At 41.2% G+C, this 27,754-nt stretch overlaps 1 protein-coding gene across 1 annotated transcript in view; it reads right to left on the bottom strand.

Moving 5' to 3' along the window:
• LOC144688627 (solute carrier family 12 member 5-like) overlaps nt 1–26,856 on the bottom strand; it is a 742,161-nt gene extending 715,305 nt beyond the window's left edge. The window contains exon 1 of the mRNA XM_078555421.1: nt 26,673–26,856. Within this exon, the coding sequence (XP_078411547.1) occupies nt 26,673–26,724 (52 nt within the window). The 5' untranslated portion in view covers nt 26,725–26,856. The remainder of the gene's footprint in view (nt 1–26,672) is intronic.
• Nucleotides 26,857–27,754: the final 898 nt, after the last annotated feature.

Genomic DNA, 27,754 nt, shown 5'->3' with positions numbered 1-27,754 from the left:
TGGACCTTTGAGGTTAAATTCTATTCCCTGGAGCTTCTGAAAACGTGTACATTATTTTGGCCAAGGCAAATATCTGTGGACATTCTGTCACCTCTATTTTTCACTGTTGATCTTATTTGCTGTGTTTTGTGAAGGGGCAAAGGCACAAAGTTATATAATAGTGTCCACATAGTACAAAGATTTTATTTCAAAATAACAAAATACTGACTCCTGTCAGCCATAGCTCAGTTGGTAGTATTGCTACCTCTGAATCAGAAGATTGTGGATTCAAGTCTACTCCAAAAAGCTGGAGCACAACACCCAGCCTGACACTCCAATGTAGTACTGAGTAGACTCTTCACTCTCTTGCAGGAGACATTAAACTGAGGCCACTCTCAGGTTGTTGTAATAACATCCTGGGGGTTACCATTGACCAGAAACTGAACTGGACTAACCATATAAATACTGTGGCTACAAGAGCAGGTCAGGGGCTAGGAATTGTGCGACGAGTAACTCACTTCCTGACTTCCCATAGCCTGCCCATCATCTACAAGGCACAAGCCAGGAGTGTGATGGAGTACTCCACACTTGCCTGGATGAGCGCAGCTCCAACAACACTCAAGAAGCTTGACACCATCCAGGACAAAGCCGCTTGATTGGCACCACAGCCACAAACATTCACTCCCTCCACCACTGACGCATAGTAGCAGCAGTGTGTACCATCTACAAGATGCACTGCAGGAATTCACCAAGGCTCCTTCAACAGCACCTTCCAAACCCATGACCACTATCATCTAGAAGGACAAGGGCAGCAGATAGATGGGAACACCATCACCTGGAAGTTCCCCTCCAAGTCACTCACCACCCCGACTTGGAAATATATCGCTGTTCCTTCACTGTCTCAGGGTCAAATCCTGGAACTCCCTTCCTAACTGCACTGCAGGTGTACCGAGACCACATGGACTGCAGGGGTTCAAGAAGGCAGCTCACCAGCACCTTCTCAAGGGCAACTAGGGATGGACAATAAATGCTGGCCCAGCCAGCAAAGCCCACATCCCGTGAATGAATAAAAAATAAAAAATCCCACAGCACTATTTCAAAGAACAGGAGGGAAGTTTGCCCTGGTGTCCTGGTCAATGTCTATCCCTTAACCAATGTCACGTAAACGGATTATCTGGTCATTATCATATTCCTCTCTTTAGGGCATTGCTGCACACAACTTGGCTGCCTTGTTTCCGACATTACCACAGGGAATACACTTCAAAAATGTACATAATTGATGGTAAAATGCATTGGGACAACATGAAGTGGTGAATGGCACTATATAAAATGTAAGTCTTTCTTTCTTCAGCTTGGATAATGATATCTTGCTGCAGGTTTCACCTGTCCATTCCAATAAAGGAACTCGCTCACAAAGCACCGAAAGTTAATGACAATGACCCTTTTAACATTAAATTCTATTATGTGTGTTTTCTGAAAATATGCAAATTGTTTTTGCCAAGACAAATATCCTTGGATGTTCTGTCACCTCTATTTTCCACTGTTCGGTTGGCTTTTCATCCTCGAGGCAGGTATCGCGAATCAGTAATATTCTTGGTTCAGCCCATCCGCCTCTGGAGAAAGTGCCCCCAAGGGCAGGATTGTCATAGGCATATTTGGGCTGCAGTTGGGTCAGCCGACCCAGGAATAAGTTCAGAGGCAGCCACAGGGTGCTGAGGTGGGCTGCTTAAAAGGCCGCCTTAGTGCTGTGGGACTTTGTCCCGCTACAAAAGCACAGTGAGACACTCTAACCCTCATAGCTGACACCCCCTTAAGCCCCTACATACTCCCATGCTCCATCCATACCACTTCATGCCCCGCCCATCCCCCATGGCCCCTCATGACCACATACCAAGGTATGTCCCCCAGTGAACTCCTATGCCACCTTACGCCCCCAATCAACCTCTATGGCCCCTCATGCCCCCATGCTAAGCACTTCCATGCACATTTACCCACTAGACACTGTATAGAAACAATGAACATTATAGTGACAGTAATATGTGTAAGAACGCTGTAAAAAAGCAGACATTCATCGATAACTATTCACTTTCTTTAAAAAAAACTCCTTTTTACTATAGGCCAATAAATGTATCAGTCATCCACGCCTTCTAAAGTATCAATAGTAGAAACTGAAAGCACTTGAAACGTCTCTTGTGCAAACAAATTTTGTGCAATTGACATCATAGATCAGAGTCAGGGCCATCAATTAAGCAATGATTTCTCTGGAGCTCAGGTGTTTAATATTCAAATTGCTATCTGGGCTTTCAGCCAAGAAAACATAAAGAGGCTTGGCTGAGAGTCCAGCAATATATCAGCCTGTTGAAAAAAAGAAAAAAAAAATTCCTTGATTCATAGGTCTAGCTCCCTGATCTCTTCTGTCAATTTCACAATGTTAATTTACACAATATGAAGTGGCTTCAAGCGCTTAAAGTTTCTGCTATTGATAATTTGAAGGGTCTGGATGATTGATGCTTATATTGACCTATAGTAAATTATTGGCCTATAGAAAATAGGAGTTTTTTTAAAGAAAGTGGAAAATTATCAATGAATGACTGTTCTTCAAAGCTATTTTTTGCATATCCTATTGTCGCCATAGAGTTCATTGCTTCTATACATTATATAGTGGGTAAAGGGGCATGGAAATGCCATGTCTTGGCATGGGGGCCATGAGGGGTCATAGGGGGCTTAACCCGGCATAAAGGACATGAGGGATGACAGGAGCTGGTTGGATGGCATACCTTGGCATGGGGGGAATGAGAGGCCACAGGGATTGTTTGGGACATATCTTGGCATACAGTGCAGGGAGCACCATGGGGATTGGCATGGGGGCCATACCTGGGCTTGGGGGAGCATGAGGAGGGCATTTTGAACTCACCGTTCAAAAGGTCATCTCATGCAGACAATTGTTCATGACACCCCTGAGTTGCTGTGAACCACGACTCTTTGAAAAACTGGCCTGACTCCATGAAAATTGCAGAGTTGTCATGGCTCAACAGGCCAAATGGCCCCCTTCTAAGCTGTAACCATTCCATTATTCTATAATTTAAAAAAATGATTTTTTTTCAGACCTTTAATTCTGGAGAAAATGCTCAAGTGAGGCCAATTTCCTCCCCAGCATATCTCTGAAATCTTGGAACACCAATATAAAACATGAAGAATTTTTCTTTACTCCTCACAGGCAAAGGTTACCTCACACTTCGATAAAGAACTCATTGAAATCTTTGAGATCTGAATCCATTTCAGATTCCTAACGTACCTCTGTGACTGCACTTCAAAAAGCATTTCATGGGCTGTAAAGCACATTGGGATATCCCGAGGGCATGAACGGTGCTATATAAATGCAAGTCTTTCTTTAACAAAAGGGCATATAGCACAGTACTGCAGCTGACTGTTAGCTAACCCTAGAAGATTGCATATTCATTAGTTGTCCATGGACAGTTAGCTGTGGCACAACAGATTTATGTCAAAACATAGAGCTACAACATCAGCAGACCACCCTCACTGAGCTGTTCAGGATGAATATTGGTACAGAGGGCATGCAGCCCAGTCTTCAAGTAACTTTCATTAAACACCAATTAAAAGATAATAAGCTTCTCATTCGACACAGCATTTTGAGCACCACAAGTGCAGTGCAATCAAAGATTTATAATATGTTTTCTTCAGATCTACGCCTTCGGAAAAAGAAAGTAATATATTGTAATATATTAAAATTCAATACAACACAGCGGTAAATTGCTAATCTGTCTTTTATTAATATAACTGCTTCCAGGTTCAGCTAATTTTCACCAAGGGCAGGCCCTCATTTCCCTTTGTAAATTAGAGTTGCAAGCCATATACACTTAGATTGATAGATATGGATAGCAATGAAGAATTTTTGCATTATTTCTTTTTCAAACTGACAATTTTGTCGATTTTGTAGCTGTCAATCTAGTAGCATGTGCTTATGTGCAGCAGAATACGTTTACGGTTAACTCTTGAGCAGTAGAATAGACCATCTCTGTCGCAAGAACCAACTGGTTGACTTTCACTGGCCTGATGCAGGTTGAGATACTGAACAAAATCAGAAGAGCTCATCTTGGCTGCAGTTCCAACAGTAATTTAGATGATGATTTGGAGATTCTCTACTCCAAAGATTCTTACTGAATCTTCTGCTTCTTCAGGTTTTGTGCTTAACCTCACATTGACTGTATACTTCACAGCACAGATTGCAATTAGAAATTGGATTATTATTCCCACTGCTGAACCTGGGGGAGAAAGTATACTTCAGAGGTTCAGCAGATGAGTAGAACTGGATTAAATCTGTAATCACAGATAATGGTTTTCACTTATTTCTGCTAATGTTTCCACTACTCCCTATTTGGAGATGTTGTTCCTTTTCGTTGTGAGTGAATGAATAATTTTACTATGCCACAGGTCTGTCATTACATTTGAGTTATGAAGTGAGTGAATAGAGAGACTGGCATTTTCTTTCTTTCATTACACAACATTCATTCATTACATGAATTACACAATATAAGTGGTTCCATTAGGCAACATATAACAACATTCATGCAGAATACCATAAAGATGTATTTAGGTACCTAATATGCTTCTTTTTCTGTGACCATTGTGGTTTCTTAATTATGAGTCATTTTGTGAATGAAAGGCATATTAGATAAGGTGTAGCTGAACAATTTAACAAAATGGATATTCTTATAATATTATAATTATATTGTAGTAATTTATTGCAGATGTGACCTGAACCACCTATTCCTCTGTAATTCAATGTATCACGCAATCAATGCTTATATTACAGCAGCTGCAACAAGTGAAAACTCATTGATTGTGGAAGAAAGGAATCCAAACTGGCTACTTATTACAAAAAGATTCTCTGATCTTCCTTGTCATTTGAAGCCTTATTTTGTGTTACAGTCCTTGCCACTCCAAACTTAACAATTATCCTATACGTCATTTTACAGTATCCTGGCCCATCAAGGTAGATTGCACAAGTTTATAAGTAATGTAATTGGTTCCTACAACCTATTGCAATCTCAGTCCAGCATCACAGTTTCAAACCATTTTCTGACACATAATTGTGAAGCTACTTGGCAAAATTCAGTAATGATAAAAAAAATTGCAATTAATATCACACAGGATAAATTGTCATTATACAGGGTTATAAAGTATGCATGATAGAAACATTTCATACAATTGTTAATTGAGTTTCTATGTGGTAGGTTTTTCCTATCATGAGCAGGGAATTGTCTTCTCCCAGTTGTTATCAACTTCAGTTTTGCTGACTTTAGCACACAGTTCACCTTTTCTTCTACTGTTGCCATTTTCAATCAGGAATACTTTCTTATGTCACTTGCTTCTATCATGCGCACAGTCAAAGTTATTAAAGTTTGAAGTTGCATAAAGACTTTATAAACATCTTGTAGGATGGGCTACATCCTATGAGAAAGCTGTGATAGATTAAGACCTCACACTGTACATTATTATAATCTATATATAAATATATACATATATGTATATACTTATTGCTATTTCTAAATTTTAACACTGGACCTTGGCAGAAAAAGATCCTTAAAATGGCTGAACCTATGTCTGTCTGCGACCCCAGAATAAAATAAGCCACTTTGCAGTTTTGGGAAAACTCACATCTCATTATCTCTGAGGAGCCACTAACGATCACCTGTTGGCTTCACAGCTCAACTTTAAAAAGAGCTATACAGGACGTTTAGCAGTCTTTGAGACCCAGCCAAATTCCAGACAATGGGTACACATTCTTTGTTGAAGATCTGGTGGAGAGATGGGGGACATGTGACCTGGGCCTCTGGCTTATGGAACAAGTAATATTGCCTTGCCAAACTCTATAGCTCAGTCTGCTGCTTTAACATCTGACTGGCAGGCCACATGAAAGGGGCTCTGCCCAGGTTGTACACCCGGCCCCATCTACACCGCTTCTGTTGGAAGTTCTGTGCCATCACCTACAAGACTGGTTCATCTCTGCATGCCTATCTCACCTTGTGAAGTCAACACCACCAGAAAAAATGAATTCTACAACATCGGTTTTCAGCCTGCTGACCTCTGTGAAGGAATACTTCATTGGGCTTTGATTCTGGACTCTGGAACTCATGCGACCAACATTTATTTTCTCTGTGGTCTCTGTACTATAAACCTTCTTTTCTCTATCCCTCTCTTTATTGTCTGAGTGTGGAGGTAACATTGCGAACCCTCCTTCCTGTGTTTTGAGTGTCTGCAAATAAACTAACCCTTTGAGTTCATCCTACCTTGAGTTTGCTTGGCGTTAGTAATAGGAATCTGGATCTCACAAAAACCAAGGGGTTGGGGATATACACCACCGCTTATAAAGAGGGAAACATTTCAAAACACCTTTCTGTTTACAGACGGATGGTGAGATGAGAAATTAGTGCTGTTTAAATTAATGCCCTCCTTTCCTGTCTGTAGTCTAGCTCACAAACAAAATGGAATGTTGTATATGTTTAAAGATGCTTAGAGTGTGCTTAATAATTATAAACTATTGGCTTGATATGCCATTTGATGTCCTCAAGTGTGTCAAATGGCTTGGGCATTCTCTCAGTCACCTTTCATTCTCTATAAAGTATATACTGACTATGGAATACCCAGCTATCCAAGTGGTATTGTGTGACACTACAGTACTGATTTACAGGAATATAATTCCATCTGTAAATACTATCATTGAGCGTGAGAAAACCAAAAAGGAACATCCAATGGCACCAATGAAGCAGAGAGGCTGTTACATGGAAAGGGAGAGACAACTTAATCAATAGAAGCCTATGAGTGATACATCGGAGTACTAGTACTTTGATAGATTTATATTATTTGTCTTTTCTGGCTTCATTCTTTCACCTCCTATGTCACCCGAAGAATACACAGGAGAATTGATGGAACCTTGTTGAATTCGGCCTGTCCAAAGAGATATGGCAGGGGTAGAGGTGGAGAGGGAGGGCGGGGGGGTTGTGGTGGGGGGAGGGTGGTGGTGACAGGAGGGGTGGGTGGCGGGAGAAGAAGGCTCCTAATAAATGGGCCGAAAATAACTCAAAATGTGTGAGAGAAGCAGAAGTGCTATTTTGAAATGGCGGAAAACCAATTACTTTATTAGTGCAGGTAAAATCAATAAATTGGATTTGTAGTTAGAAGTCTGCAGCAGCTGTCATAAAATAAAATAAACAAATGCAAAAATAGCATTTTCTTCTTCTGACAAGTTAGAATAAAAACATGTTCACTCAAGGCTATCATATTGAGCTTATCAAGGGAGAGGAGTTTGATATGAACATGGAACCTTAATATAAAGCCCAATCAAATTATCTTGTGCACATCACAACATGCTAGAGGTAAAATTGTGAACATCTTCTAAGTAGTTATTTCACTCATTAACGAGGCGAGTCTTTGACCAATTTGTAATTTTAATAAATATTCTGTTACCTTTTCACTCCTGTGAAAGATTTCCTCTTCCAGTTTGTTGGTTTGCTGAATCATTACTAATGAGTTCGCCTTCAAGAATTTCATCAAAATGTTTAGGGTCAGAAATCTTATAGGAACAGGAGAAGGCTGTTCAGCCCCTTTGGCCTTCTCTGCCATTTCATTAGATCACAGTTGATCTGTGTAGCAATTTCATTTACCCACCTTTGTTCCAAATTCTTTGAAGCCCAAACCTAACAAAAATCTATTGACTTATGTCTTGAAAGCTCCAAATGTGCCAGCATCCACAGCCTTCTGGGGGACTGAGTTCCTGATTACTACCAATCTTTGTGTGAAAAATGCTTCCCAATTTCCCTCCTTAATGGACTAGCTCTAATTTTAAATTTATGCCCCTCATTCTTGATTCCCTCCCCATCAGACAGAATAGTTTCTCTGTATCTACTGCATCAAATCATTTTATTGTTTACAATGCCTCATTAAATCACCCTCAATTCTTCTACACTCAAGCTAAGTCTATGCAACCTGTCCTCATAATTCAACCATTGATGCACTGGTATCATTTCAGTGCATCAGTGCTGCATCTGCTTCCAGGCCATTATATTCAATGCGTGCCCAAAGCTGAACACAGGACTTTAGATAGGGTCAGGTCAAAGCTCTTTATAAATTAAACTAAAAGATCAAAAATAGATGACTGATCTATGTATTAAAAATCTCATGCCTCTAGCAAATCCTGTCAGATTTGCTAATATAAATTCCAGTGTCCACATTTATAACAGTAGCTTCCTCTGTAGACTTGAAATTCGGCAATTACCCTCTCCTGGCAGCGGTCACAGTATAGCACCAACACTAGCAAGAGGGTGCAATTTCAGAATGACAAGTTTACATAGGTGGCTTTCACTATAAATGTGAACATAGTTATTTACAATATAAATATATAAAATGGGGAATGAACAAAATGTGTCTGCATTGGTCCAGTTATCTACCATTCTCTAATCCTGCTTTTCCAAACAAATACATTTGGGGTGAATTTCCAAGGAGTTTGGCTACTCACCATCATACATTCAGCAGAGGGACTGTGGAAACCCTGGAGAACTGGTTTCAACCTGGTTGTGCAAAGCCTTGGAAGATCAACTGGTAGGTATTAAAAATACAAACTGATTTTAGGTTTTAGCCGCTCAGTTATAGCTTGCTAACAGGCCTTTCACTTGTGGTGCAATTCTAATCCAATGAAATGTAGTTTGTGAATGGACTGACATGACTGTTTACTTCAGTCAGGCCAACATACTCCTCTAAACTCCATCTGTTGATGGTATAAAATAGAACTGTGTTAGCTTAGCTAAAAATGGACATTGTAGAATGTACAGTTTGTGTATATTCGCCCAGATGATTTTTGCTCTGATTTCTCATTCCAAGGCTGACAGAAGATGGCTCTTCTCAAAAATGATCTCCACTGGGAAAAAAAATCAAAACAAATAGCATTGGGAAGAAATTTGTTTTCTCTAAAGAACCAAAATTTGACTCCTACATTGGATAGCAAGTTATTAAAGATAATTGTGTAAATGAATAAATGAATAAGGGTATTACATGCTAGTTTTGGTCTTGCGCCTTCTCCCTCTAACTCATAGAAGACTTGGTAGCACTCAGACCAAAGTAACAACTATGAACACTATGGGTTTGATCTTACCGCCCCAATGCTAGGTAAACTGTCATCAGGTAGCTGAAAATGGGGGCGGGGAGAACCATAAATTTAAATTTCCTAGCTGATTCCCACAGGGTGCCATTTTGGCCGGAGCAGGAAATATGGTGGGTCATGACCCAACAGGCACTCAAGGTGACGTCAGGTTCAGCCTTTTAAATACCTGCCTCAATTTGATTTTCCCTGGGTTTGAGATCTTCAGCAAGGCTGGTGCGTTCCTGAAGCCTGTATGAAACACATCAGGTCAGTCAGTTTGAAAATCTTGAGGGAAGCCTGATGTGAAGTCGGGAACCTTTTGACAGGTATGGTGAAAAGGTTTTGCCAACTTCAAATGTCAAAATTAGATGTTGTATAATTTGTATGTTTTTACTGCATTGATCAATCATAGGGGTCTATCCTTAAAAGGGAAGTAACCATTAAATTGACCAGCATTGTATGTGTTCATACAGTGCATTAGAGTACTTTCTCCTGTGGAAAGATGGTTCTAATGCATTCAATAACATTGACAATCAGATATCAAGATGTAATTTGCACCCTGTGCTTTGATTTTGATTTAAAGTCCAGGCATCTGTTGAGTCTTTGAAAAAACTGAACAGGTGCCTGACTTCTTTGACGGAAAGTTCATATGTTGAACCTTTGAGAAAAGTGAACAGATGGTTAACTATCTGTTCAGTTAACTTCAAAGGCTTCAGTATATTTAGCTCTAGAGTTAATTGAGTTGTGAAATGGAATCCTGTTATGAATGCTTGGTTGAGGTCCAAATTCGAATAATGGATTTAGCTCAGCAGTAGTTGTTTACACCGCTGTGAAGAGGATTGTGAGCTTTGTTTGATTGACAGTTGATATTTTTGAAGAGGATTTGGAATGGCTTTTTGTTTATTTTAACAGATTTATGAATACTTAAGTGGAGTAAGTTTTTTTAACGTGTAGTTTGAATGGATGATTGTTTATTTATTTCATGAGCATTTCAAAGAATTCTCAGTGTTATTATAGGGCTCATGAGTTCATAGTGGAAACTGGGTGAGTGGATATGGATGATGCATGGGTATATGTGGGGGCATAGGAGATATGAAGGGGTATTGAGCGGCATGTGGGCATGAAGAGGACATGATGTTATGGAGGGACATGAGGTTATGGAGGGGGACAAAGGGACATGGAATGGGTATGTGGATTAGTGAAGGGGCATGGAGGTGGGTAGAGAATGAGGGGTGAGGGCAATAGGGCTTAACAGTCTTGTGTAGATCTGGGCCAATGTCCCAGTGAACAGAGGCAGGCCTTCTAACCTGCCGGCCTCAGCATCAGCCCTCCTTTGTTTATACCTCAGGCCTGCTTCAGGAGGTGGTGGCCTTGACTCTAATCCAACCCCGGGAATGGTCCGAATTGCGATTCCCAAGTCTGTCATAAAAACTCGGCCCTATAACTCTGAGAAGACACAAATCAACATTTAGACTCACTGAGAAGCACTTGGTCCCTATTGTACCCATTTTGGGGCAAAAAATTAGAGTTGAATGTCCAACTTCCACATGCGATCTCCCACAAAAGTGCATCGGAATGGCAGCAAGCACCTCCTAAGTGATTGGGGGTCGGGGTGGGGACCCTAGAAGTAGGCTCCTTGAATATGTCAATTAGAAACCTTATGCCTGTTTTAGGACTACACTGCCAAATTCAACATAAATTGGGCATAATATGCGTCTTAACCAAATGACTAGATGCTGTCAACGAAAGAGCAAGTGTGGTGCCAGGAGGAACAGAACTTCTCATCTCAAAGTCTGCCAAATTTTCCAGGGATCTGACAGGTTGAGCTACATTGGGATGTTTGATATCTGCAGCTTGTTGATTTCAAATAGATGAGGCCTGAGTCCTAATTTTCAGTGAGCCTTGCACCACAACTTTAGTATGTGTTACAAGCACAAGGATTAATTTGCGTTGGGGTTCTGATGCCAGGATCTTTGAGCAGTGGAAATCTTCATCTCTCTCATCATTTCCCCCTCTTAAAATCTACAGGTGTTATCTAAACATTCTTTTAACTTTTTGTGATGGACTTCACTACAGGGCTTGGATTTCCAAGCTTTAAGAAAGCAAACATTTTGATTCTTTTGATGGCAATGTGTATCATTCTGGTGTATCTCAGTGGAATCTTCCCCTTTAATCAAATTTCATTTATGATATGTATTCCGAAAATAACAGGATTTTAGGAATAAATTTCCAGCATTAGCATGTGTTCAATTAATGATGCAAATCAATTTATCTAGGAAATATTGTAATAGTATAAAGGAAGTTAATTTAACTCTTAATGCAACACATCATACTGGATTTTGTATGGGAGCTGTTAAGTTATCCAGACATCCTAAAAGTAGAAAGTAGATTTTGACTTTGTGTGATAGTGTAAAATGGATGGCTGTACTGTGGATGTACCTATACCACATGGACTGTAAGGATTCAAGAAAGCATCTCACCATCTTCTCAAGGGCAATTAGGGATGGACAATAGATGCTGGCCTTGCCAGCAACACTCACATCCTTTGAACATATAATAAATTAGCATCCTGCTCCACATCTCTCCCGTTGGTTTCAGTGCAAGTGAAATGCTATTGCACAAAGTCAAAATCTACCCTAACATATTTCAATTGGCATGCTATAGTCCTGTGGGAACTCACCTACCTTTAGCAATGACATTTTTAACTGACTTCACTGGACAATTTATCTACATGTTCTGGCTGACCCAAGACCAATTATATTAAGAGATAACTACAATAATTTTAGTCTCTTAGGAGACACCTTCTTCTGCAGTAACTTAAAAGTGGAAAAGGAAGGGGTCGACAGGAGTTAAATTCGTATATTTTCCTTGGTTCAGTTCCTTGGCATTAATCAAATCATGACAACAGGATTTGTTTTAGACAGGGGTTTGAGGGCACTCTATTGAGAAAAATATGCAACAATTTTATCTTTGATGCTATTTGGAAATTTATTCTCCATAAATTTCTGATCATCAATGCTATAGACTAGATATGCACACAGAACCACGTGGCATCTTCATTTATAGCACACTCGAACTAAATTAAGACATTTCTGTTTTATTAGCACCTCTTTTGTGGTATTGCTCATGCTGAGTCAGAGGAGATAGCATTTATAACAATGGAAGAATTATACAATGATTTACAGTGTACTATAGCTCAGTGCTCGTCAATGGAACTCTGCAGTAAAAAACCTACTTTACTGGGACCACTCTGAGTTGTGAGATGCTGGCATGGTTTGCGTGTATACTGTTGCATCAATTGACAGAAAACTTGGGGGTGGATTGCTGGTATTGCATGTGAGCGTTGTCATGAAGAGGAGTGAAAACTAACATTGACTTCCAACGATCTCATGTTATAACCTCATTCATATTTTGCTGCTCTACAATTATAGATGCTACCTGCTACAAAGTACAAGCTATAGGGAGCACAGCAGATACAGCAACCCAACAGCAGATTGTGGTAATATTGATACCACATCATAAAAAGAGGGATAAGCAGAACATCAGGAGAAGCAGCTTGCAGTACAGGTGGTGTCCTGATATCCAAGAGAGTTGCTGTCCAATTTATTTGTTTGATTGTACTTATTAAATGTTTTTAAAAAGTTTAGTACCTTACTAAATGTATACAAATACATGGAAACTTTGGATGTAGGCTCATATTGTGTGTCTGACTCTGTGTTGAAATGCAAGCAGCCATATGAAAGGGAAAAGAAGTATACAAATTACATAGAGAAAAGGGGGCAACTAGCAAATAAAACAAAAATGCAAGGAAGAGTGGAAGGAATGAAAATAGAGAACTGAGCAGAAAAAAAGATAAATGGATAAGAATGATTGTAAAAATGGCTGTAATTTAAAAGGTAATGAAAACAGGTAGAATAGCTCAAATTAAACATCATGTTTAAATTTCAATTCCATGGTTTGATCCAAAGTCACATTTTAGGGAGCTGGAGTGGCTCTCCTGCCTCTGAGCCAGAAGGCTCTTGGTTGAAGTCCCATTTCAGGACTTGCTGGCTGTGAAAGAATGCAGCCACTGTTGCAGGCAAGCCAGTGTGTATCACTGACAGTCCCCAGCCTGGATAAATAGGGAGGGCTATTGACAGGAAGATAATCTGGCTGTAAAACCACCTGGCAAATCCAAAAATGATGGTTGATATGAAAGTGATCAACCAGCATCGTGGCGACATGTAACATGGGGAAAGGTGAAAGAGGAAAGGAAGCAGCCAACATCAAATTTCAAACATCCTCAGAGCAAAAGAGATGTGTGAAAAATTGTGTTGCATAACTGGCAGAAGGCATCAGCCTCTGCATTCAGTTACCTTGGGCTGGATTTTTGTGGCCTAAATCGCACCCAAATGGAGGTGGGTGACCAAAAGAAAATGGCGGCGATGCCGTGCATGCTGACATACCTTCTCCATTCTGAATGTGAGAGGGCAGTGTGAGAGCATGGGCCTGTAAGCTCACCTGCACTCTTGTTGAGGCCAATTAAGATCATTATGTGCTTGTTAAAAGCCAAACTTTGGTGGATGCAGCCAGTATTTAGGAGCTGTCTACCTCAGACCAGCTGGGAAGCAAGCAAGGGCAAGCCATGGGTGTCGGAAAAGTTTCTGAAGGTAAGTCTAAATGCTGATAATAGGTGAAAGACTTTACCCTTTTAAAGTTAAAGTTGCAGCAGCCCATCTCAGGTTAATGGAGGAGTCAGCATTAAGATCTTTGTAGGTTGAGGGAGTAGTCACCCTCCTGGCATTGTGTGTGCAGGGCAGCAGAGGGCAAGACTGTTTGGACACCACCTGGACATCAGGAAGGCTGCAACATGTACTTCAGCCTCAGAAGTCGAGATGAGGGGCAGCAGCCTGCACAGGAAGGGTAGAGTCCTGAGCATCAGGCAGCCAAGGTAGAAGGACAAGGAGCACGAAGGAGAAGGAGACACTACCCTGAGCAGATGATCTACAGACAAAGGTGAAGATACCTGGATAAGACTGAGAAAAAGTGTTGAAGCAGACTGTGACTCTGCGCAGAAATCTGTGCCCTCAACAGCCTGGAACTCACACCTCACACCAATGATCGTCAAGCTCTGCCAGTAGCAATCAAGATACTTGTGGCCTTGAATTCCTTTGTTGCTTGGTCCTTTTAAGGGTCAGCTGCAGACCTCCGCGGCATCTCACAGACGACTGCACACTGGTGAATTACTTAGGTGACAGATGCCCTCTTCACCAAGGCTGGACAATATGTCTAACAAGCAGGATAGATAAAGGAGAACCAGTAGATGTAATATATTTGGATTTCCAAAAGGTGTTCGAAAAGGTACCGCACATAAGGCTACTTAATAAGATAAGAGCCCCTGGTGTTGGGGGTAGTATATTAGCATGGAAAGAGGATTGGCTAACTAATAGAAGACAAAGAGGGTTTAGATAAAGGGGATATTTTCAGGATGGCAACCTGTAACTAGTGGAGTGTCACAGGGATCAGTGCTGGGGCCACAGTTATTTACAATATATATTAATGACTAGATGAGGGAAGTGAATGTACTATCGCCAAGTTTGTGGATGACACAAAAATAGGTGGGAAGGCAAGTGGTGAGGATGACACAAAGGGTCTACAGAGGGATATAGACAGATTAAGTGAGCGGGCAAAAACTTGGCAGATGGAATATAATGCGGGGAAATGTGAGGTTATGCACTTTGGCAGGAAGAATAGAGTAGCTGAATGTTATTTAAATGGAGAAAGACTGCAGAAAGCTGCAGCAGGGATTTGGGGGTCTTCATGCGTGAATCACAAAAAGCTTGCATACAAGTTCAGCAGGTAATAGGGAAGGCAAATAGAACATTGGCCTTTATTTCAAAGGGAATGGAGTATAAAAATAGAGAAGTCTTGCTAAAACTATACAAGGCACTAGTTAGACCACAGCTAGAGTACTGTGAACAGTTTTGATCCCCTTATCTAAGGAAAGATATATGGGCATTGGAGGCAGTCCAGAGAAGGTTCACTAGGTTGATCCTGGGTATGGAGGGATTTTCTTATGAGGAGAGGTTGAGTAGGTTGGGCCTGTACTCATTAGAGTTTAGAAGAATGAGTGGCGACCTTATTGAAACATATAAGATTCTTAGAGGGCTTGATGCTGAGAGGTTGTTTCCCCTTGTGGGAGAGTCTAGGACCAGAGGGCATGATCTCAGAGTAAGGGGGCGCCAGTTTAAAACAGAGATGAGGAGGAATTTCTTCTCTCAGAGGGTGGTGAACCAATGGAATTCTTTACCGCAGAGGGCTGTAGAAGCTGTGTCGTTAAGTATATTGAAGGCTGAGATAGACAGGTTTTTAATCAATGAGGTAATGAAGGTTTGGGGGAAAAGGCAGGAAATTGGAATTGAAGTGGAATCAGATCAACCATAATCTCATTGAATGGCAGATCACACTGGATGGGCCGAATGGTCTACTTCTCCACCTATGTTTTATGGTCTTTTATTATGGTCTTTATCTGATTCACAACTGATGGGGCTTTGCAGCCTCAGAAGGTGCTGGACCCTGAGCCTGGACTGGTTGGGCAATGCCTCCAATACCCTCCTGCAAGGGTCTTTGTCATTGTGGTGGTCAGTTGCCCGCTCCACAACATAACCTTCCAGCGAGGCATGGACCTTGAGGACAGCAAGGCTCCAAAAGTAGATGACTCTTTGGGGGAGGAGCAGGAAGTGAGAGAGGAGGGAGATGATGCTGAACAGATGCATGATGAGGTAGCCTTCTCCTACCACCCTCTGGGAAGAGGATCATTGTCACTCCCTCACGGCCTCCAGCATTAGACCCAGGTCAGCATCAATGAAGCAAGGGTCTGTCCTGCCCCAGGTACCAGGCCTCTGGCTCTCCTGTGACATCTTACTTCCCTGTGGTGCAGTAGAAGGCACTGGCACAATTAGCAGATCTCTCCCCCAGGATAACCAGCAGCCCTAGTGATTGCTGCCATGGGGAGTCAAAATGAATCAAACACTTCAACTGACCCACCTCCATTCCCGCCCCCACTGAAACCTTCCCTAACTAAGGGCTTACCCCCACAAAAATACGATCTTCAGTCAGTTTCCAAATGGAGGCAGGCTTCTGAATAAGAAATAGGTTTGGGTCCAGTTTCCTGTCCCCGTGGTGAAAATTCAAACCTTTATTTTCTTTTGAAATTTTAGCTGCAGTGTGGGGCTTACAATTAGCCTTAATGCATGAGTATTTATTCCTTCACAGGGTGAGGGTATTTATTGCTCATCCCTAACTGCCCTTGAGAAGGCAGGGCTGAGCTATCTTCTTGAACCACTGCAGTCCACGGGTGTTCCAGGATTTTGACCCAGTGACGGTGAAGAAACGGCCAATATAGTTCCAAGTCAGGATGGTGTGTGGGTTAGGGGGAAACTTGCAAGTTCTGATGTTCCCATGTTTCTGTTGCCCTTGTCCTTCTAAGTGGCAGATGTCACAGGTTTGGAAGGTGAGTTACTGCAGTGCATCTTGTAGATGGTACACACTGTTGCCTCTGTGTCTGACTTGTGCCTTCAAGATGGTGAACAGGCTTTGGAGAGTCAAGAAGTGAATTACCACAGAATTCCTCACCTCTGGCCTGCTCTTGTAGCCAAATAATTTATATGGCTGGTCCAGTTCAGTTTCTAGTCAATGGCGTTAATAGTGGGGGTTCAGTGATGGTAATGCCATTGAATGTTGAGGCGAGATGGTTAGGTTCTCACAGATGCTGTCAGACCTGCTGAGCTTTTCCAGCACTTTCTGTTTTTATTTTAGAACTCCAGCTTTCGCCATATTTTCCTTTAATTTGGTTAGATTCTCTGTTGTTGGAGATGATCATTGTCTGGCACTTGTGTGGCACAAATGTTACTTGCCACTTATCAGCCCAAACCTGAATGTTTGTTGCATTTGGACATGGACTGCTTCAGTATCTGAGGAGTTGCGAATGGTGCTGAATATTGTGCAATCATCAGCGAACATCCCCACTTCTGACCTTATGATGGAAGGAAGGTCATTGATAAAGCAGCTGAAGATGGTTGGGCCTAGGGCACTACCCTGAGGAACTCCTTCAGTGATGTCCTGGTATTGAGAAGATTGACCTCCAACAACCACAACCATCTTCCTTTGTGCTAGGTATCACTCCAGCCAGTGGAGAATTTCCCCCTGATATCCATTGACTCCAGATTTTCTAGGACTCCTTGAGCCATACTCAGTCAAATTGCTCAGACAAACCTGTAGCCAAGGGCAGTCACTCTCAGCTCACCGCTTGAGTTCAGCTCTTTTGTCCATGTTTGGACCAAGGCTATATTGAGGTCAGAAGCTGAGTGGCCCTGGCAGAACCTAAACTGGGTGTCAGTGAGCAAGTCATTGCTGAGTAAGTGCCACTTGATAGCGCTGAAGACGACACCTTGAATCATTTTGTTGACGATTGAGAGTATAGTGATACAACAGTAATTTGCCGCATTGGATTTATCCTGATTTTGTGGACAGGACATAACTAGTCAATCTTCCACATTGCTAGGTAGGTGCCAGTGTTGTAGCTGTACTGGAACAGCTTGGCTAGGGGCACGGCAAGTTCTGGAGTGCAAGTCTCCAGTGCTTTTGCCGGAATGTTGTCAGAACACATAACCTTTGCAGTATCCAATGCCTTCAGCCGTTTCTTGATATCATATCAAGTGAATTGAATTGGCTGAAGACTGGCACCTGTAATTCTGGGGACCACATGAGGAGGCTGAGATTAATCATCCACTTGTCACTTCTGGCGAAAGATGGTTGCAGATGCTGTCTTTTGTACTGATGTACTATGTTCCTCCATCATTAAGGATGGGGATATATGTGGAGTCTCCTCCTCCTCCAGTTAATTGTTTAATTGTCCACCACCATTCACGACCGGATGTGCAGAGCTCAGATCTGATCTGCTTAGCTTGCTGCTTATGCTGGTGGGCATGCAAGTAGCCCTGTAATGTAGCTTCACCAGGTTGTCACCTCATTTTTAGGTATGCCTCTTGCTGATCCTGGCATGCCCTCCTCTACTCTTCATTGAACCAGGGTTGATCCCCTGGCTTGATGGTAATGGTAGAATAGGGGATATGCCAGGCCATGGGGTTACAGATTATGGTTGACTACAATTCTGCTGCTGCTGATGGTCCACAGCTCCTTATGGATGACCAGTTTTGAGTTGCTAGATCTGTTCAAAATCTATCCCGTTTAGCACGGTGATAGTGCCACACAACATGATGGAGACGTGAAGACAGGACTTCTTCTCCATCAGGGTTGTGCAGTCGTCACTCCTACCTTTACTGTTATGGTCTGATGCATCTGCAACAGGTAGATTGGTGAGGACGAGGTCAAATCTCTTTTACTTTCTTGTTGGCTCCCTCACCACCTGCCACAGACCCAGTCCAGCAGCTATGTCATTTAGGACTTGGCTAGCTCAGTCAGTCATGCTGCTACTGAGCCCGCCTTTGTGATGGACAGTGAAGTCCCCCATCCAGAGTACATTCCACGTCCTAGCCACCCTCAGTGCTTCTTGCAAAATGAAGGAGTACTGATTCATTAGCTGAGGTGAGAGCAGGGGTTGTGGAACGCGGTTGACGGGGGGTTGTAATCTTCAGGAGGCTTCCTTGCCCATGTTTGACCTGATGCCATGAGACTTCATAGTGTCCAAAGTCAACGAGGACTCTCAGGTAAACTCTCTCCCGACTAAATCACTGTACCTCCACCTCAGGTGGACCTGTTCTGTTGGTAGAAAAGGACATACCCAGGGATGGTGATGGCGGTGTCTGGGACATTTTCTGTAAAGTATGATTACATGAGGATGACTATGTCAGGTTGTTGCTTGATTAGTCTGTGAGACAATTTTGGCACTAGTTCCCAAATGTTAGTAAAGAGGACTTTGCAGGGTTGACAGGTCTGAGTTTGTCGCTGTCATTTCCAGTGCCTAGGTCGATGTCCAGAGGTCCGTCCTGTTTCATTCCTTATTAACTTTCTAGCAGTTTGATACAACTGAGTAGCTTGCTAGGTCATTTCAGAGAACATTTAAGAGTCAACCACATTGCTGTGGGTCTTGAGTCACATGTAGGCCAGATCAGGTCAGGATGGTAGATTTTCTTCCCTAAAAGGCATTAGTGAACCAGATGGGTTTTTACGACAATTGACAATGGCTTCATGGTCATCCTTACTAAGACTAACTTTTAATTCCAGATTTATTAATTGAATTCAAATTCCACCAGCTGCCATAATGTTCCCAGAGCATTAGTCTGGGCCTCCGGATTGCTAGTACAGTGACATTACCTCTATGGCACTGCCTCTCCTAAACATCGTCTACGCCAAGGTAACAAGCAAAGAAGAACAGAGCAAAAGGGTAAAATCAGAGGAAAATAAATCAAGCTCCAGGTACTATGGAGAGGGGATTGCCTCAGTGGGGTAAACATCTTTCTCAATGTAACACCTTTAAAGCTTTTAGCATGAATTATTTATTTGTGTGTTTATGATGTCGTAAATTATACTTATTGAGTTACATATTGAACTGGATCAAATTAAGATAGTCTCTCAAAACACTGACAAATAAACTGAATGAGGAAGCTAAAATTACAGCATCCAAATTGGTTACTTTCCTTTTACATCATCCTCAAACTGTTCGAATGATTAAGTTCCTCATTCAAATTAATAAGAGCAGTATTGCTCATGACCTTTTTCCCTTTGTATTATGCTCTATATCAACTGCTGGCCATCGTTCAGTTGAAGTACTCTTGCCTTTGAGTTGGTTGTGAGTTCAAGACCCAAATCAGAAACTTAAGCAAAAAATTAAGGCTAACATTCCAGTTCAGCACTGAGGAAGTGTTGCACTATCTGAAGCTCTGTCTTTCACATGAAATGTTAAACCCTTAAGGCCCTATCTGCCTAATTGGGTGGATGTAAAAAAAATCCCACAGAGCTATTTCGAAGTAAAACAGGGGCATCCTGTCCAATGTTTATTTCTTAGCTAACATTCCTGAAACAGAGTATCTGATCATTTATCTCACTGCTGTTGTGGCAACCTGTAGTGTGTAAATTGGACCCGACCCTTCCGACATTACAACAGTGACTATAATTCAAACATAATTTATTATCAGTAAAGTGCTTTAGGACATCCTGAGGTCATGAAAGGCACTATATAAATGCAGCTCTTTTTTGTGAGATTTAATGTATAATCCTTTACCCACTAGGGATATAAATCTGATATTTGGGTGTGGAGGTAAACAAGACCCACAGGGCTACCAAACCATGCTGGAAGTTAAGGTGCAGGTGGACAATGCAACTTTCAGGAAGGGAGTAGAGGGCAAACCAAACCTACAGAGAAACAGAAGACCTTTGGAGGGAGAAGTGATGTTTTTAAATAGAAACATGAATGAATGAGTTTATTGATAAGCTCTTTTGATTGTTTAGAGATGCATCGTGTGCTGGCTGGGGCAATGAACATGAGTGCTGAAGGGATTAAGAATTTTTCATCAATTTGATTGGTCCCTTTTTTGGATAGGAATGTTTGAGAAATATAATTATTTTTAAATGATAACCAATCAGCATGTGCTTTGTGCATTCACCCCATATGCAAACTTTCATTTATATAGATAGATAGACTTAAAGACAGCAGGTGGATAACAGTAAACTGCAGTACAGTGATTACAACTATACTGCAGTACTAGTCACATGATCAGGACACTTGATAATAGCTTTGCTCCCACATCACTCCATACTAATTCTGTCTTTCTGATGCCACTGGTAAAATTTAGATATCACTGATAATTGCCAATAAACACTAAGGAGAAATTTTAGAAAGAGACTTTTCACAAAACTACAATGCTGCTCATCTCACAACAGCCACTGAACAGTACAGAAGACGAAAAACATGTGGGACATTAGAGACTGCAGGCAAAGGACAGTAAAAATAAATAGTGAGCATCAGTCTTCATAACTGATAACATTTGGCTGAATCCAACTGTTATACATGTGAGCGTAAAATGTTCCGGAGTAGCACAGGAAGAAAGATGCAGTCATTCTAATAAGATTTGACCAGAAGGACAGTCCTTGTCAAGTGGTTTTCACTGCAGTATAACAATCACTTTATTTCCTCATGCTGTTTACAGTGTGTTTTCTCCATTACCTGTGGTCAATACTGTGAGACTGTATGGTTGCATATGTTCAGTGATGAAGCTTAAATGATCTACATGGTCACCTAAACATTTCGAATATGTTACAACATAAAGCACACTTCCAAATGCAAACATGAATGATATAATTTTCCCAGTGTTTAGTCTTATTGGAACTATCCTGCTTTATATTTCCCAAGAGAGGAATCTGCTATCATCACTGTTACACAGCCTAGTTTTTCCACATGGTTCATGTCATGTGACAGAGGAGCTTTCATACCTTATGACATGAGACCAGAATACACTTATAAAATTGCCATACGATGTAATCATTAGTAAAATTTCAGAATTCAAAACTGCAGGGGAATCTTGATTGCAGATAATTGATTGCACTAAAGATGTGTGCTTTAAAACTGTTGAGATCCTTCAGAAGGAGCTTCTTTTTTTCAGATGGATCACACTTTTCATGAAATAAGTATTGATCGTTTTATCTTTTGAACCATTTTCAGGTTGGTACTTATCTTTGTTCTGGTTCCAACAGATCAGTGTTCATGAGCCAGCTATAGTCATTTACATTGCAAATAAATGGGATGTAAGTACAAGATTGGCAAAATTGACTTAGGGCAGATAAATCCTGAGGAATCTCTGATATTTGTTCCAGAATGCCAAGAGAGACAGGGATAAGATTTACAAAATACTGATAACACATCAGTTGATGTGCACTAAGGGTTACATCAGGTGACTGGAAACTGGCCATCTTTGCCCATTGTCATGAACAGAAACAATCAGCTACAAACCCTTTACTCTCAATGCAATCCCATGTAAAATAATTGGATCAATTATTTGGAGTAAGCTTCACGATTATCTGTACAATAATGACTTAGTAAACAACGATGAGCATCGATTCAGAAAGGGGAAGATTCTGTCTGACTAACCTCCTTGACCTTGGAGAAGTGACATTACAAGTGAAAAGCCTTACAATATGGTAAACTTTGAATTCCAAAACACATTTGATAAATTTCAGAGGAAAGGCTATCACAGGTGAAAATAACAGGGATTCAGTGTAAATGGTAGAAATGGATAAGGCTGAAGGATGGAAAGAGTAGAAGGGTAGGAAACCTCAGGTAATAGTTAAAGGAGTTATGCCAGGGTGATGATGGGGAGCGGATTGCCAAGTGAATTAGTAAAGGGATAACTACTGTTTCTAACTAACAACAATAATTCAGATACCGAAACTCCAGAATTGCAGATGAAAATAAAGTGAGAGCCAATTGATTCTGAAGAAGCACCAGAATAATCTGGACAAAATATGTAAATTGATGAAACAGTAACATTTAACATGGGCAAACATATGATGCAAAATAGCCAACACATACTCCATGAATGGGAACATAATAGCTAAGGCAGAAGCTGGAAGAGATCCTTAGGGTTCTATGAGACATGCTCGACATGTCCAGCTACTGCACTCAACAGAAGTAGGGGAGATGGCAGTGCAGTGGTAACTTTACTGGATTGGTAATCCAGACGCCCAGGCTAATGCGCTGGGGACATGGATTCAGATCCCACCACGGCAGCTGGTAGAATTTAAATTCAATTAATAAATCTGGAATATAAAGTTAGTTTCAGTAATAGTGACCATGAAACTGTCATCAATTGTTGTTAAAAACCCATCTGGTTCACTAATGTATTTAGGGAAACAAATCTACCATCCTTACTTGGTTGGCCTACATATGACTTCAGACCCACAGCAAAATGGTTGACTCTTAACTGCTCTCTGAAATGGGTGAGCAAGCCACTCAGTTCAAGGGCAATTAGGGATGGACAATAAATGCTGGCCTTGCCAGTGACACCCACACCCCATGAAATAATAGGAAAAAACAAACAGAATTCTGAATTATATAGTCAATGCAGTCAAACACATGTAATAGGATGTCATGCTCAAATAGTGGAGCGTCTGTGTACTCTGCCCGGTCCTTGTCATTGAGACACAAGGAAAAATAGCCTCAAAGGCAATATGTATTATTAGGCGGTTGGGTTATCTGGAAATAATGGAGAAGTGTAGATTTAAATGTAAGCTAATGCAGGAATCAGACAGCTATTCAATGCAAATAAAACCTGTCACGCCAAAAAATTACCCACATCACTAACTGCATCCCTATGGAAAAATAAATATGTTTTTGCAGTACATTTAGAGCATACTGTCCTCTTCCCTTCATAAAAAATAACTTGCAAAAATTTGCACTATGTCAAATATCACCCCTGCTGCAATATAGACAATATGGGGTCAACAATGGAGCAATTTATTCCAATATTTGAATATTCCTCCAAACTCCTCAGACAGCTGACAGCAAGCCTTTAAATTGAAACATTGTTAACTGTAATCATCCTATAACTATTACACATAATAGCTGAGTGGGTTAGCACACTATGTTAGCAAGGGACTGAATAACAGGCAAATAACATTTCTGGTTCAGTTTAATGTTTAATTTTGTACCTGGTGCCTATTCACCATCACTGGGAGAGAGGGAGCAGGAGGGGCTTTTCCTTTGCAATGGAGCAAATCTTATGAAAAAAAGCCATGGTCCAGCTTGTTCCAGTGGACTGAATCCCACTGGTGGTATACTTCTGTAGACCTGTATGCCTGATTTCATTTGGTGTACCAATTTCTCAGGTCCCCATAGGCCAGGAGAATGGGAACTGCCTTTGAAGAAGGTGCCCACTTTTTGCCCTGCCTCCTGAGTAATGGCTAGTTTTGTAAAGGGTCATTGGAGGACCCCTCCTTGAGGAGGCGCACTGGGATATCGTAGCTAAGGTCAGAACCCCACAAATCCAGGTCTTGACCTTTATTTAAGTGGTTACTCCTGACTCTGAAGGAGTTAAGACAAAAGTCTGATTTGGCTGCTGAGGAAATTTGGCCCTTCTGCCTCTTTGAACTGCAACTTGACGACTCTGTCACATTTAGCCTGTAGACACCCTAGGGGGATAAAAATTGAGAAGAAATGTTTTCTTGCAAAACAACAGGTTACAAGAAGTAAAAATAAGGTAGCAGTAAATTTTACACATTAGTTGAATTGTGGGATTGAACCCACTGACTGTTACTTCAGAGTGAGTCCCTGATTTCAGTTCTGGTCATAGAAGGAGGTGGACAGTAATAGAAATGTAGTTCCCTATGACAGAGTTGGCAGGATGCCAATGCATAATCACCACTTTACTATTAAGAAAAATAGCTGTGTACCCAGCAAACAAACAGGTCATAACAAGCTTCCCATGATATCCAAGCGGACATTTCATTTGTCCTTTATGCCAAAATTCTGACAACACTGCATTCACGTCTCTTGTTGAAATCAGCATTGAATGGAACCATGTACATGTAGATTGCACAGGAAGCAACAGATTAACTCCTTCAAGCCATATTGATCAGGACCTACACCTGACTGTACAAAACTCAGTCGGTGTTTGAATGTCAACAGGAGTCTCCAGATTTTTGTTCTTAATTGCTCCTTGATTTCCTTCACATCTGTTGTTTTAAGTGTGCTTGCACTGCATGCCATACCATGCAGCAGAATGCAGGCAGCTTGCGTCCACATCTCTTGGTATGGCTCTGAGGAAGCGCATTATCCAAGGTGATAGGCATGATGACCATGTGTCCGTGGTTCTGGTGTTAACATGCTTATGTACCCAACACATTGGATGCAGTTGTGAGTATGTGACCAGTCCCAGATTGTCTAATTGGAGAGTGTGGCTGCATGCCCTAGCTATCTGGCTTGGTGCTGTCTAGCCACCACAATCCTTGCTGAATGAATGCATCCTTCTCCTATTCAGGTCTTCTTAATTGAACTTAGGGATTCAGAAGGCTGGATTTTGAACACACTTTCAAATTTAACTGAATATTCTTCCCTCATCCACAAATTTAAATGCTGAGCTGAGTGACCCAGTTTCACGTAAATATTACACAACTTAATATCATGACAATATGCAGTATCCAATGAAGTTTTTATTGTAAATATATCCTTAATATAAAAATTTGTCACACAAAAAAGCTAAAAAGATAGGAATGTAGGTAACTCATGAAATAGGGACATCTCATATCATTTTACAACGGACACCATATCAGGAAATATTAATAATGACACTTTGATCTATCGAGTGTCATACACAGGTTCAGTGTCACAAATCTATATTACTTAATACCAGTACCTCATTACATAAAGATAGTCACCTTGTTATATGATGCAGCAAAAGGGGATTTCCTACGGCAGGTAATCAAAGGATTCTTGGAGATATCCTCCAGGGAACGCTGTTCAAAATCTACTAAATTCTTATGGTGGAGTTCAGAGTCTGACTTGTGATTCCATAGAATAATCAGTAACCTAATTTTAAAATAAGATCTTGCACGTTGCAGCATCCTAAAGGAAACATTAGAATGCTGCAGGATTTTTACTATATCTCACAACAGTTAATGAAACCTATTAAAGGAATAGCTTGCGAGTAGTACTTGATTTTTTTTTGGTGGAGGGGGCAATTCAGAAACTAGCTCAATGTTCAATTGTTAGGTATCTGCAATCTAATAGACTGGCACAAGTTACAACTGGATTTTTTTCACTTTTAGTTTGGTGTGTTCCTGCGTTACCAATCGCACACTGCAGAGCCCGCATTTAAAAACATCGCAGCACTTCCAAATGATACCCAGCTCAAAAAAAAAGCGCATTTGCAGACTCCCATCCAGTCACCTAGCATTTAGCAGCTTAACAAAAAGCAGATTTCTGTACCATTTCCCCTCTCAGAAGCCAAACAGCAGATTTATTATAAGCCATTGAAATCCGCAATATACCCTTAAGCTTTGCTTTGCTAAAATCTGCAGAACCCTCCTCCAGCGCTAATTTAGTATTAAGGGGCAACTTCAAGATTTTGTTTTAAGGAAACTGTCACCTAGGTTTGGAAGACTCTCGTGTGGCCCTTTAAGAGTGGTCCACAATCATGAACCTTAAGAGACAGAGAGAGAGAAAGGCAAAGGTTGTAAACGATCAGCAGGAGTCATGTAGTCAGCCCCTCAGAATCTTTCACATCAAAGAACCACAGCTGTCACCCTGCCTCCGCTGTAGTGTATCTGCACTATACACCAATCTCCTTAATCCTAAATAGTGACAGCAGTCGAAAGGACATTTGATGGCACCCTCAGTCATATTCAGACACAGCTACACATTCCAGCACTGCAGACAGACCTTAACATGGTAACCATGTATACAGTACAGTGGCACATCACCAGCTTGCAGGCTCTCTCACTCTCTCTCTCTCTCTCTCTCTCTGTAAGCCTAGCTTCTGACACATATACACACACACAACAAAATGTTTGACATGAAGCAACAAGATAGAATGCCAGCACTTACCCTGGTTTGGACCACCATCTCCATCATCACATTCATTCAAATTATTGATCATTGTTTTCCCTGCTGGTCGTGTGCCCTGGATGAGGGGGTAGCTGTGAAATGAGGAAGAGGACCAGAGCCTTCAGCTTGTAGTCAGGTTCCTCTCTCTATCCAGAAAACAGAAGAGGAGGCTGCACTGCGGAGCGTCTCAGCACACACGACAGCAGCAAGCTCAACCTGACTGAAGTCATCATGTATGCACAAGGCATTATCTGTGTGTGTATATGTGGGAAGGGGGGGGGGGGGCTGTGGGGAGTGGAGGGGGTGGGGGGAAGAGATGGATGGAGAGGCAGGGCTTTCCACAAAAGCCCTTGGGCATCTTTTTTTCACATTCCTAACCAACAGTGTTGCACACTACACAACATAATAAAATACGAATGAAAAATAAGGAGAGAAAAAAAACAGTTCTAAGAAAATAGCAGGATTAATATTTATATCAAATGGATGTGTCTAGCAAAAGGTAGCCAGATTTGTTTTTCAAAAAATTGTTTCACGATTAACAACATCCTTGAGAAATTGCATTATATATGTTTCTATGTACAATGTATACAAACAGGGTTCCACAGAATATGTACTAGAATTGAAAATAAACTATTAACCCTCTCCAGACTGCTGCTGCAGTTCATTCTCTGAAACCAAATTTAACATGAAGACCAAATAGTAAGTTTAGCATTTTTCATGTGTTTATTTTTGAAAGCGCAGCTTGCTAGTTAAGCTATAATGTGTAAATGCGTTGACTGTGCTAAGTAATTGAGGGGAGGCGGACTAACAGAAGGAAATGTCCCAATAGGAGGATGACAAAATAATCCTCAGCTCCTTCGTCAATCTGCCAACCTTTGTTGGAATGCAATGAAAATATGCGCATTATTATTTATTAATTGTGATCGCAAATCTTGAAATCCAGTGGTAATAAGTTTTTCAATCTGTAGGCACCTCTGTCTTGATAGGAAATTGTAACAACAGTGTAAGGGGTTATGTCCAGTATGACCACCCTTGGAAGTGGTCTCCTCAGGTTGTGTAGTGATACCTTTCAATCCATGGTG

This window comes from Cetorhinus maximus, chromosome 13 (assembly GCF_964194155.1).
Source record: "Cetorhinus maximus chromosome 13, sCetMax3.hap1.1, whole genome shotgun sequence".
Lineage (NCBI taxonomy): Eukaryota > Metazoa > Chordata > Chondrichthyes > Lamniformes > Cetorhinidae > Cetorhinus > Cetorhinus maximus.
This window is presented reverse-complemented; position numbering and strand designations above follow the sequence as displayed.